The sequence below is a fragment of the Canis aureus genome, chromosome 11, assembly GCF_053574225.1.
Source record: "Canis aureus isolate CA01 chromosome 11, VMU_Caureus_v.1.0, whole genome shotgun sequence".
In the NCBI taxonomy this organism is placed as follows: domain Eukaryota; kingdom Metazoa; phylum Chordata; class Mammalia; order Carnivora; family Canidae; genus Canis; species Canis aureus.
Genome location: NC_135621.1, coordinates 27,949,269 through 27,962,638, shown reverse-complemented (window position 1 = coordinate 27,962,638; position 13,370 = coordinate 27,949,269). Strand labels below are relative to the sequence as shown.

Here is a 13,370-nt window from a genome sequence, read left to right as displayed (position 1 = left end):
GAGGACTGTTTCTGATTCTTTCTTTTGAAGTGAGGTTTTCCTTCTAGTCATTTTGCTCAGTGCAGAGTGGCCAAAAACAAGTTGTACTGGGAAAAGGAGAAAAAGAGAGAAAAGAGAGAAAAGAGAGAAAGAGAGAGGAAGGAAGGAAGGAAGGAAGGAAGGAAGGAAGGAAGGAAGGAAGGAAGGAAGGAAGGAGAGAGAGAAAGAAAAAAGAAAAAAAGAGGGGGAAGTAAACAGAAATCAAAGAACAAAAAAACAAGGGGGGGTATCCTCTGATTCTGTATACTGTAAATCCCTCTACTTCCCCTGGAACTTTCCAGTGCTGCTTGGTCAAAATTTGTTTTTCCCCTGTTGGTCTAGCTGGTCTTCTGGGGGAGGGGCCTGCTGTGCTGATTTTCAGGTGTTAGCACTTGGGGGGTGGAAGGGGAGATGGGCGGGGGGTGGGGGGTGACTGGGTGACAGGCACTGAGGTGGGCACTTGAAGGGATGAGCACTGGGTGTTATTCTATATGTTGGCAAATTGAACACCAATAAAAAATAAATTTACAAAGAAAATAAATAAAATAAAATAAAATAAAACAATGTGTTCAACTGTCAACCTAAACCCCCCCCAAAACTATAATACAAAACAGTGTCCCCAAAGTCTGAAACAGTGAAATTTATCATAAAATTTACTAAAAATCTTTTCAGATGAATAATTAGACTCATTGTTTTAAATTTACTTCATCTGAAAAGCTGTCTGGAGGTTGAAAAAAAGCATATGGAGAACCTTGTTTGAAACGTTAACCAATGAACTATTTGAAAATAAGTTTCTCTTGTTCCCCAAGTTTTCCGAATTGTTTTCTCAACTTTTCCCCTCTACAGTACAGTTGCCTTCCCTTAGCCATGAGGAATACTTTCCAAGACCCCTAGTTAGATGCCAGAAACTGTATAGACCGTAAAAACTGTGAAGACAATCCTATATATGTCTTTTTTCTACACATGCGTACCTACGATGAAGTTTAATTTGTAAATTAAGCACAGTGACAGATTAACTACAATAATAAAATAGAACAATTATACCAATATACCATAATAAAAGCTATTATATGAATGGGTTATCTCTCTCAAAATATCTTATTGTATTCTACTCACCTTTTTTATGTGATGTGAGATAATACAACACCTATGTGATAATATGGAAGTGAAGTGAGTGACATAAGCATTGTAATATAGCACTAGGCTACTACCAACCTTCTGAACAATATGTCAGAAGGAGGATCATCTGCTTCCAGACCGCAGTTGACCAGGGGTAACTGAAACTATGGAAATTGAAACCACAGATAAGGGGAGATTACTGTAATACTATTATTAATTACTGGGCAGGCACTGTGTGATAGGCACTGTTGTATGTTATAGAGCATGGACAAAGATGTTAAGCATCTGACCCTTGATTTTAGCTCAGGTCATGATCTCAAGGTCATGAGATTGAGCCCCACATTGGGCTCTGTGCTCAGTGCAGAATCTGCTTGTGATTTTCTGCCTTTCCCTCTGCCCCTCTTCCTGCTCATGCTCTCTCTCTCTCTCTAAAAAATATATATAAAAATCTTTAAACCTCAAACAGACATAAAATATTCCTGTCTTCATGAAACTTATGCTTTTGTAGGAGGAGAAAGAAAACAAATAATAGGGAGTAAGAAGGGATAAAAAAATATATAAAACATGCCCTATGTCAGATAAGAAAAGCTATGAAGAAAAATAAAACAGAAGGTGGCTAGGGCGTATCAGTACAAAGAATGGGGTGGGGCTGATTTTAAATAAATAGGGTAGATATAAGAGACCTCACTAATAAAATGACTTTCTCAGATTCTCAGCAGAGATCTGAAGTGAGGAAGCAATGCAGGTATCTGGAGACGTGCACTCCGGGTAAAGGGTAAAAACTAATCAAGGAAACCAACATAAAGGTCTTTTTTTCTATAGTTTCTTCTGCTTTTACCTTTTTTCTTTGTCTCTTCTTAATACCAGTATCTCAGGTAGGATCCAATTATAGATTCTTGGATCACTGCAATTTCTCTCTCATTAATTTCTCGGTATAAACTTCATTGCTGGGATCCCTGGGTGGCACAGCGATTTGGCGCCTGCCTTTGGCCCAGGGCGCGATCCTGGAGACCCGGGATCGAATCCCACATCGGGCTCCCGGTGCATGGAGCCTGCTTCTCCCTCTGCCTATGTCTCTGCCTCTCTCTCTCTCTCTCTCTGTGACTATCATAAATAAATAAAAATAAAAAATAAAAAAATAAACTTCATTGCTTTTTTTCTTTTCTGATCCAACAAAATCATTCTTATTGAGTAGTTTTTCAATGATCAAATTTCTTACCTCAATTCCCTCAGTTTCTTTTTTTATAACTTCTACTAAATAAAAATTTACTGATGTCCAGTATGTACCAAGGCCTGATGGTAAAAAGATGATTATCATATGACATATACCCTAAGAATCTAGTCAAGGACAAATCTGTACATATACATGTACATGTATACATACATGCACACATATACATATATATATCAAATGGATATACTATAAAAAACCCACACTGATATTATTAATAAAGTTCTACAGCAATTAATTCTGCCTAGTGAGAAAAAGAAATAGTTGGAGATATGGAGGAAAAGACCTCTGAGCTAGAATTTGACAACTAAGTAGGAATTCAACAAACAGCAAGAAACTGCTATTACAGGGAAGAAGAAACATCTTAAGTATCAGCACATAGAAGTGAAGAATATACTAGGAATGCCAAATGCAATGTGTTAGATTGAAGACTAAGGAATTAATAGTAAAAGGTCGATTTGGAACATGCTAAGGGGCCTGACTTTATCCTGAGAACAAGTAATTCCCAAACTGTTTTAACTGCACACCCAATCAGTAACAATTTTTTTGTCCATGCATTGACCCCCAATATACATACACATTTGTTTATGTATAAATTATGCCAAGAGCTATTATTCTAATAATTACATTCACTAAGAAACAAACACAAAATGATAAATGCATGAAAGATAAAAATAAAATATTTTTCTTGCCTTTTTGGTGCTACCAAATAATCAAGAGTATTTACAAAGTCCAAGATAGTATACTTGTGCTTCATTCTTTGATGCTAAGCTCAACTGTTAGGAAATCTGAAAGACCTTTATGATAGTGAATTTAAACATATCCAAATATACCATACTTTGTACATATAAAAGGTATAAATGCATAACTAAGCATGTCTGCTTAAAATTTCATGCTTATCTATCTTATCTCTCAAAATAGCTCATAAACTCTTTAGAACATGGGCTGATCCTCTCTTTCCACTTAAGGAAAAAAAATCAAGTGCTTAGTACAGTAATAAAATATCTGCTCTATGAAGAAAAAAATGATTATATTCCATTCACGATCATACAAAATACTTTTTTTAAACCTAATTCTTGGGGATGCAAAATTTTGATCACTATTTTAATTTTTAAAAATAAATTCAAACCTCATGAAAGTTAATGTCTTTACAATTTCTGGATTAAAAAGCACAGCATGATCAAAACCCAGGAAGATTTTCTCCAATTTCATCACTAAACCTCAAACCTGGGGTGCCTGGGTGGCTCAGTCGGTTTAAGCATCTGGCCTTTGATTTTAGCTCAGGTCATGATCTCAAGGTCATGAGATTGAGCCCCACATCAGGCTTTGCACTCAGTGCAGAATCTGCTTGTGATTCTCTGCCTCTCTCTCTCCCCCTCTTCCTGCTCATGCTCTCTCTGCCTCTCTCTAAAACATATATATATATATAAATTTTTAAACCTCAAACCTGACCTTAAGTAAACAGTTCAAAAATAAAAAGGATATACATCATGACCAAGTGTGATTTACACTAGGGATGCAGGTTGGTACCCATATGAAAATCAAAGTAATACACCATATTAGAATAAAGGGGGAAAACACATAATCATTTCAACAGATGCAGAAAAAACACTTGACAAAAGTCAACAGCCTTTCCTCATAAAAACACTCAACAAACTAGAACTCTAACAACCTTATGATGAAAAGCATCTATGAAAACCTAACATCATACCTAATGGTAAAAGACTGAACGTTTTCCTCTTAAGATCAGAAACAAGACAAGGATGTCTGCTCTCCACCAGTTCTATTCAATCCTGTACAGGAGGTTTTAGCCAGGGAAATTAAGAAAAAAAAAAGAAATAAAAGGCATCCAGATTGGAAAGGAAGAGTAAAACTATTTCCATTTGCAGATGACATGATCTTGCATGCAGAAAATCCTAAGGAATCTGAAGAAAAAAACAACAAACTATTACAGCTAATAAATGAGCTCAGCAAGTAGCAGGACACAAGAGCAATACACAAAAATAACTCAGTCAGTTGTATTTCTATACACTCGCAAAGAATAATCTGAAAATGGAATTAAGAAAACAATTCCATTTACAATAGCACCAAACAATTAAAAAAACAGTAAAAAATGAACAAGGGATTTTTTAAAAAAGATTTTATTTATTTATTCATGAGAGACACAGAGAGACGCGGAAATATAGGCAGAGAGAGAAAGAGAAACAGGCTCCATGCAAGGAGCCTGATGTGGGATTCCATCCTGGAACTCCAAGATCACAGCCTGAGCCAAGGGCAGACACTCAACTGCTGAGCCACCCAGGCATCCTGGACATAGGATTTCTATAGACATTTCTCCAAAGAAGATCTATAAATGACCAACAAGGGCATAAAAAGATGTTCAACATCATTAGTCTTTAGGGAAATGTGAATTGAAATCACAATGAGATACTACTTTTCACATTCAGTAGAATGGCTATAATCAAAAACATGGACAGTAAAAAGTGTTGACAAGGATGTGAAAAAACAGGGACCCTCTTACATTATTGGTAAGAATGTAAAATGGCATTGCTGCTAAGGAAAACAGGTTATTGGTTCCTCAAAAAAACTAAACATAGAATTGCCATATGATCGAGCAATTCCATTCTTAAGTATACACCCAAAGGAATTGAAAGTGGAGACTCAAACTGACACTTGGATGCTTTCGTTCATTGCAGCACTAATCACAATAGCCAGGAGGTGAAAACAGCTCAAGAATCTCCCAACTGATGAATAGATCAACAAAATGCGATATATTTATACCACAGAATGTCATTCAGCTATAAGAGGAATGAAGTCTTGAGACGTCCCACAGCACAGATGAACTGGAAAACACTGTGGTATGTGAAATAAGCCAGACAGAAAAGGGCAAATGCTCTATGGTTTCACTTATATGAGGTACCCCGCATAGGACATTTATAGAGACATAAAGTAGATGAGAGGTTAGCAGGACAGTCATTGCTTAATGGTTATGGAGTTTCTGTCTGGGGTGATGAAAAGTTTTGGAAGTAGACAGTGGTGATGGTGGTACAACTTTATGAACAGAATTAATGCCACTGAACTGCATACTTAAATGACAAATTTTGTTATTTACATTTTATCACAATATTTAAAAATTAATAATATACATAAAGCCACAGGATTGTATACTTGAAATGAGTGAACTGTATGGTAAGTGAATTATATCGCAACAAAGCTGATTTTTAAAACATGAAGAAAAAAAAGAAATGAGCTCTGAGGCTATAAAAGGACATGAGAGAATCTTAAATGCCTACTGTCAAGGAAAGAAACGAGTCTGAAAAAACTACATATTGTACGATTCCAGCTATATGACATTCTGGAAAAGGCAAAACTATAAAGACAAGAAAAAAAATCAGTGGTTGCCAAGGGTTCTAGCTTAAAAAGAACCAACAAGTGGAACATGGGGCATTATCAAGGCAGCACAACTATTCTGTAGGATATCAGAATGGTACATACATGACACGCATTTTTCAAAACCCACAGAACTATAGAACACAAAGAGCCAACCTTAAGGTAAACAAGGGACTTTAGTTAATGTATTAATACTGGTTTGTCAACTGTAACAAACGCACCACCCTACTGCAAGATGTTAATAGGAGAAACAGCGTGTGGATGGGGAAGGGTCTATGAGAACTCTGTACTCCCTGTGTAATTCTTCTGTAAACCTAAAAGTGCTCTTTAAAAAGTCTATTCTAAAAATGTATACTTAACACAAAGACTGCACTGAATTTTATCCTCTTCTCATGATTCATAAGCCTATTCCCTTTAAGCACAAATTATAATTTTACATTAGACAGGGAGGAAGTGCTGATTCTTTTAGCACTGTAGATACCAGACACTACCAAATCATCTCAGTTCAGTATTCCACGCACCCTTTCCCTATTTCACCTCCTCCTCCACCCCCAACAAAATTATTTTATGACCTAAATTTTTGTATTCATGTAAGTACTTCCATCTAGATAGTCTTTGAAGATTCTGTAGTCTTTGGAAACACTTCTTTACATTTGTGACTAAATTTCAGTCTAATTATAATTGTGAATTACAGTGACATTATTATAGCAAGCTGCCATGCCTCCCGCTTTATTCACTTTGTTCATTTTCTATGAGGTATCGTTTTATCAGGAACCTAAGTGTGTTGGTTTTACCCATCTTCTTGGGAAAAAAAAAAAATTGTTCTCTAAGGCCCTCAGGAGTCAACACAAAGGATTAAACTGGAAACTATAACTGTCCCAGGAGAAAGGGGGCTGATACATTTAAGAACAACTTTTCCCCAGCTCCTGCTTTAAAAGGATCCCCTCCCAAACCTCTCATCTTTTTTTTTTTAAGATTTTATTTATTTATTCATTCATGACAGACACAGAAAGAGAGGCAGAGACCTAGATAGAGGGAGAAACAGGCTCCCTGAGGGGAGCCTGATGTAGGACTCAATCCCAGGACTTCGGGATCATGACCTGAGTCAAAGGCAGATGCTCAACCACTGAGCCACCCAGGTGTCCCCCAAACCTCTCATCTTTATTGGCACACCGTATGCATTTCTTTTACCTTGGTCTTTTCCAGCTTCATCTATGTGTTGAAAATCCTTTAGGGTTTGAATGTTACAGAACCCTTCTCTGCAATGCTGAATAACTTTCTTTGATCCATTCTTGATGAGATAATCCATGAGTGTCAGGGATTTATACACATGGCGCCAGTTCTTCCCATGATCATTGAGTCTCTGCCACAGCATATTCATAATCTCTGACAGAGAAATTGTGTTGAAAGTCAGGCCACTGATATCTAACATCAGAGAACTAGAAGGACCCCAAGGGTCATTAGAAGTTGCTTCTCTGACTTTTATTTCAGCATCTGAATAATTTTTCACAAAGTTTTTCACTTGTCTCCTGAATGCCATAGGTAAGACAAGTTTGAAGGTGAGATGGGGAGGAGAGCAGTGGAATCAGAGCTTATATAATTGGTTTATAAAACACTTGACAGGTAAGTGGTCCCCAGTTCTGCTGCTCCCAAACACAAATGATTAATCTTCATTTTGATGAGGCATCGGTTTCCTGCAAAGCACAAAAAAGATGTAAGTTAAATACTTTTTGAAATATCTACAGAAGACCAAGTCAGTCTGAAAAAATCTAGGATTACTTAGAAATCAGCCCTTCATTTAATCAGCCAGAATTGGGGGCACCACCTAAATTCTCCTAGGATCAGTATGGAAAAATCTCTTATAAGGAATTGGCCTGTATTATTTAAAGAAATCTAGATGGTCTTTCTAATCTTAAAAGTTTCTGTAGAAAATATCGTTCAACCTCTTTGGCCAGAAATAAATTATTTTAAAGCATTCCATGGACAATCTTTAAAAAAAAAGGGGGGGGGGGTCAGCCCAGGTGGCTCAGCGGTTTAGCACCTGCCTTTGGCCCAGGGTGTGATCCTGGAGACCCAGGATGGAGTCCCACGTCAGGCTCCCTGCATGGAGCCTGCTTCTCCCTCTGCCTGTGTCTCTGTCTCTCATGAATAAATAAAATCTAAATAAATAAAATAAAATAAAATATAAAATAAAATAAATAAAATAAAAAAATAAAATAAAATAAAATAAAGCATTCCATGGACAATGGTCAAGTTAGTATAAGAAAATGGGACTTGGCTCTTCCCCCGAGCAGCCTGAGGTGACCTCCGGAGATGGTTCGCTACTCGCTGGACCCAGAAAACCCTACAAAATCATGCAAGTCGAGAGGTTCAAATCTTCGTGTTCACTTTAAGAACACACGTGAAACTGCCCAGGCCATCAAGGGTATGCATATTCGAAAAGCCACCAAGTATCTGAAAGATGTCACTTTGCAGAAGCAGTGTGTGCCATTCCGTCGCTACAATGGTGGAGTTGGTAGGTGTGCGCAGGCCAAACAGTGGGGCTGGACACAGGGTCGGTGGCCCAAGAAGAGTGCTGAATTTTTACTGCACATGCTTAAAAATGCAGAGAATAATGCTGAACTTAAGGGTTTAGATGTAGATTCTCTGGTCATTGAGCACATCCAGGTGAATAAAGCCCCCAAGATGCGACGTAGAACCTACAGGGCTCATGGCCGGATTAATCCATACATGAGCTCTCCCTGCCACATTGAGATGATTCTTACTGAAAAAGAGCAGATTGTTCCTAAACCAGAAGAGGAGGTTGCACAGAAGAAAAAGATATCCCAGAAGAAACTGAAGAAACAAAAACTTATGGCCCGGGAGTAAATTCTGCATAGAATAAATGCAAATAAAAATAAAAAAATAAAAATAAAAAATAAAAAGAAAATGGGACTTGTACTCTGACATCTCATTCTTAAAATTTGTTGTCACATATAAAAATAGTGGGTCCTGAAGGTAATTAAGATGGTAGCATCCAAGCCTTAGAATCATCAGATGACCCTGTGGTTGTATTCTTAGAACTACAGGCCACTAGAATCAGATTTAAATATGTTCTGCATTCTTGTTAATCTGAAAGTAGGGAGGGTTGTCAGCTATTAACATAAGTAGTTGTACCTCAGTGGACTCGACATCTAACTCGTGGTACCCTTAACCAGTATTTTAGTCCTGGTAAGGTTAGCAAGTTCAAGAAAAAGGTTAAATTACTTTCTTCACTGGGCTTTAGAAAAGGAAATATGCATTTAGGAGTAAACAATGTCAATACTATGATACAAATCAGGTAACAATTTCCCTAAAACCTGGAGTGATCAGCATCTGTATTTCTCACATCCCAAAACAAGTACACACAAAAAGAGGCCCATTTAGGTTGATACAAAATACATTAAAACCTAAAGGAGGTCTGTAGCCCCAGAGCCTTAAATGATGCTTATGAATGATCAACTCGCAGTTCATATGAAACCATTCCCTTCCTTCTTTTTCATTACTTCACATTAAGGTGGGCCAGTTAGTTTGCAATTTCCCTGGTGATTCATCCCTGATGGCCACCAAGATAGTGTACTAAATTGATTTCAAGCCCTGACAAGCATCCAGACCCAATGAAGCCTCAACGATCTATAATCAGATTTTACTAGAGAAACTGCACACACACACAAAAGGAAAACATTAAAATCCATAACAAATTTGTCTTGTTTTCAGTTTTGCTTCTCTTCCTTGACCTTCACAATTCCTAGCTCAGGTTTGATTAATTTCTGTGTATTTAAGGAAGACATAAATTTTCAGAAGCAAACTAAATGAGTTATCCTTTTTTTTTTTTCAAAAAAGGAGAAGGGGATAATTAACCTTTTTTTTTTTTTTTTTTGTAAAAGTACAACACACTCTCAAATAAGCAAGATGGAAAATGTATCAGTTTAATTAGCATTTCTCAGAAAGAGACTATCATCAACCCTAAGAAGAAAAAGAGAAGTTGTGTGTTTTTACAATTTTCTGATTTTCTCCCTTTCTTGCACTTCAAACATAGGCATTTTTATCTGACTTATTCCTGCAGTGAAAACCAGATTTATAATGTTTCAATAAGCCATTAAAATTTTCAATCATGAAGGTTTTCTTTTTCTATTGTCTTTTTCCCCCCTTCTACCAAGCTCACGCCATGCAGAGATGCACTGTGACACTGGCTGAGAGCAACAAGTATTGATCTGTTTCCTCACAAGTCTATTTAAACAAACAAAAAAACAACAAAAAACAAACAAACAAAAAAAAACCCTGTTAGAATCATAGCCTTCTGGAATTGAACACAGTCATCAAAATGCTATTTTTTTCTTTTTTGGCAAGCTACCTGTCTATATTTTGGAGAGACAAAAATCCTAATTTTTAGGTTCTCCTATATTTTCTACTTTGTACTCAAAGAATGTTTTCTTCAATGCATTTTCTGCCCGGGGAAAGTATCTAAATAATAGGCTTCAATCCAATGGGACTGGATGTGCCTGACATCATACCTAAATTAAACACATTCCCAATCATTAAAAAAACCATGAAGCAAAAAGTCTGGATGAGTGAATTAATACTATTTACTAACGCATGGTACTTTGTGACATGATCATAGAATAGGTAAGACACTATTCTACAATTGTTATCTTTTCAGATTAGCAAGGAGCTCAATTGGTGTTAGTTGTAAATTATATGTTGACTTTATGTGTTTTAGATGGCTGACTACATACAAATGTTCAGTTTACTCATACTATCAGAAACTTGGGATTGTAATTACAGTGATGTGACAAAAGTGGTTCCCAACAGGTAAATTTTCACACCCAAATTTTGGTTGGCTATCCAAGTCCCTAGAATATTTAGAAATGTTAAGATAGGGCAGCCCCTGTGGCCCAGCAGTTTAGCACCGCCTGCAGCCCAGGGTGTGATCCTGGAGACCTGGGATCGAGTCCCATGTCAGGCTCCCTGCGTGGAGTCTGCTTCTCCCTCTGCCTATGTCTCTGCCTCTCTCTCTCTCTTTCTCTCTGTGTGTCTCTCATGAATAAATAAATAAAATCTTAAAAACAAAAAAAAAAAAGAAATGTTAAGATATTCCATGTCACAAATCTAGGTCACCTCTTCTGAGAGGCTAGCACAGTAACTACTTAGATCTTCCCAACATATTCTTTCTGCACCTGGTTTATTTCCTTCATGTGACTTACCATACTCTGTACTTTTGTATTTGTCATTTGCTTTCTTCATCACCAGACCAGGAATTCCATGACAGTAGGGACCATGACCATTCTATTTACAAGGCAATATAATCCTATTGCCTAATCAGTACCTAGAACATAATAGGTACTCAAGAAACAGGTATTGACAATCAATATCAACAAATATTTCTTGAGTATCTACCATTTGTATCACTTTCAACAAATATTTCTTGAGTATGTACCATTTGTAACACTTTGCGGATGACATAAGAAATATAAAACACGATCCTGACATTCAAAAACCAGCGTTTGATTAAGGAGCTTTTTGCCCTTAAATAATTCCAAAGTAAACACACGATGAGGTAGAAAAGGTCTCTTGGTTTCCATTTTAGACTTGCCCACTTCCACAATGCTTTGGCAAAGGCTATTTCCTCCCTCAACTTTACCTTAATCATAACAGGAAATCATTTATCAAGTGACATTGTGGAATTCAAACTCAACGGGTTTTTTTCCAGACTTCTGAAGGGTAATGCAGTGCCTATACCATACGTTACATGATACCCACAGCAAGGTGTGGGGCTGCTCTGAACAAGCAAACACATTAACATGACTGCAACAAAAACTTGTAAATATCTGGAATAAATACAGATAAGTGGCTCCTTTCAATGCAGGTGTTGCTGCCAAACGACCTGGGGGGAAAAAACTGATCTTCAAAATTCTTTGGATATCAGAACTGAGAATAAGGAATCAAGGAACTGAACTGACTTCACCCAAAGACCTAAGACAATACCAAGAGCAGCATCTAAGAGGCTGAGTGAGAGGCATCTGGAAAGAAGCATTCAGGGCAGAGAACAGCTTTCCTTTTTGTACAGGTTCTGCCTATAGACTTAAGTTAACCCGGGAGAAAATAAGCTCTGGCCAAGATTGTGATGGGAGAATGATCGCAGACGATGCCATGGCATTAGGAGGTGTTACTGCTCGATGGGAAGGACACTGCAAGAGGCTGAGAAACCCACTTTGTGGAGCCCCTCCCTCCTGTGTGTGCTCATCGATTCATTCAACTATTAGTTCTCCAGAATTCACCGTGCGACAGACTCCATTCTAGGAAACGGAGAAACAAGGGCACAAGGACGCAGTCCCCATTCTCTAGGGTTAAGGTCCACTCTTTTTTGAGCGCTCACAACGCGCTCACACCTAGGCGTTCACACACCTCACCTCATTGCTTTAATAATGAGGATTCCAAAGGCAGGGACTTGAGGTCCTGCTCTGCCACTTCCTAACTAAGGTTCCACAACTTCTCTGGGCCTCAGTTCCCTCATCTGCGGCACAAGGAACAACCACCACATAGACCGCGGACAGGAAGAAGGGAGATGCTTGGGAAAGAATTCTGAACACGAAGGGCGAAGGCTGAGAGAACCAACTTCCTGTAGACGGGGTCGTTCCTCGGCATCCCTTTCTTCAGAACGACCGCTGTGTACAAGGCAGGCCCTGTGCCAGGCCCGGGGTCACACAGGTGAGCCGGACCACCGTCTCCCCTCAGAGGAGTCGGACAGCACGCAGTTTACTTGGAGCAGAAGGCAGGGCCGCACAGATGTTTCTAGAAGGAGGGAGTGACACGATGGCGTCACACAACGGGGACCTTCCCTCACGCAGGCCATGGTAGCCTCAGCCCCTGCTCGCCCGCGCCCAGCCAGCGACGGCACGGCCCCGGGACAAGAGGCGGGGAGCGGGCCCCTCCACGCCCGCCTGCACCCCCAAACCATCTACTACCTGCGGAGAAAGTCTAGCCACCGGCATCGGGACCTTTCCCCGCTCAACTTCAAGCCCTTGGCTCCCCGGCTGGTCGCCTCCCGCGGCCAGGCCCAGGCGCCCACGCCCTGCCCCACTTCCGCTTCGTCACTTCCGGCCTCTCGGAGGTCTCGTGTCTGCGGTTCACAGCGTATCGCGAGAGCAGAACGCGAGGCGTCAAAAGGACTTAGTTTGCCAGGCCACCCAGTGAATTGAGGGCAGATGGCCTCGTGTAACGATCCGGAGGGCCGTGGTGCTGCCCTCATCCTCCTTTCGAGGAGATATTTTACAACTTCTGTTACTAATGTATTGAAGCTGCCTGGAAACAGCAGCTGCAGCTGATGTCCACCTCAAAGGACAAAGAATGTAATGGTTGTTTGCTAGGAATGAAAAGAGTAGGGACGCCTGGGTGGCTCAGCGGTTGAGCGTCTGCCTTCGGCTCAGGACCTGATCCCGGAGTCCTGGGATTGAGTCCCACATGGGCTCACCTCCCGGCCCCCAAAGGGCCAATTTTTGGTTCTTGATGTTGCACTCCATCTTGATGTTGCCCCCCGCAGGGAGCCTGCCTCTCCCTCTGCCTGTGTCTCTGCCTCTCTCTCTCTCTCTGTCTC

The 13,370-nt window shown here is 39.5% G+C and overlaps 1 protein-coding gene across 3 annotated transcripts in view; it reads right to left on the bottom strand.

Annotated features, from left to right (window-relative positions):
- The window catches only part of ENTHD1 (ENTH domain containing 1), a 106,106-nt gene extending 93,230 nt beyond the window's left edge, over window positions 1-12,876 (bottom strand). Inside the window, exons 1-3 of one of the 3 annotated variants that reach the window (XM_077914448.1) lie at window positions 12,742-12,867; window positions 12,187-12,568; window positions 6,950-7,452 (exon numbers count right to left, since the gene is read on the bottom strand). In XM_077914448.1, the coding sequence (XP_077770574.1) occupies window positions 6,950-7,298 (349 nt within the window). In that variant the 5' untranslated portion in view covers window positions 7,299-7,452; window positions 12,187-12,568; window positions 12,742-12,867. Of the gene's footprint in view, window positions 1-6,949; window positions 7,453-12,186; window positions 12,569-12,741 lie in introns of all 3 variants that reach the window. The other 2 variants (XM_077914449.1, XM_077914447.1) reach the window with 2 other exon arrangements.
- Window positions 12,877-13,370: the final 494 nt, after the last annotated feature.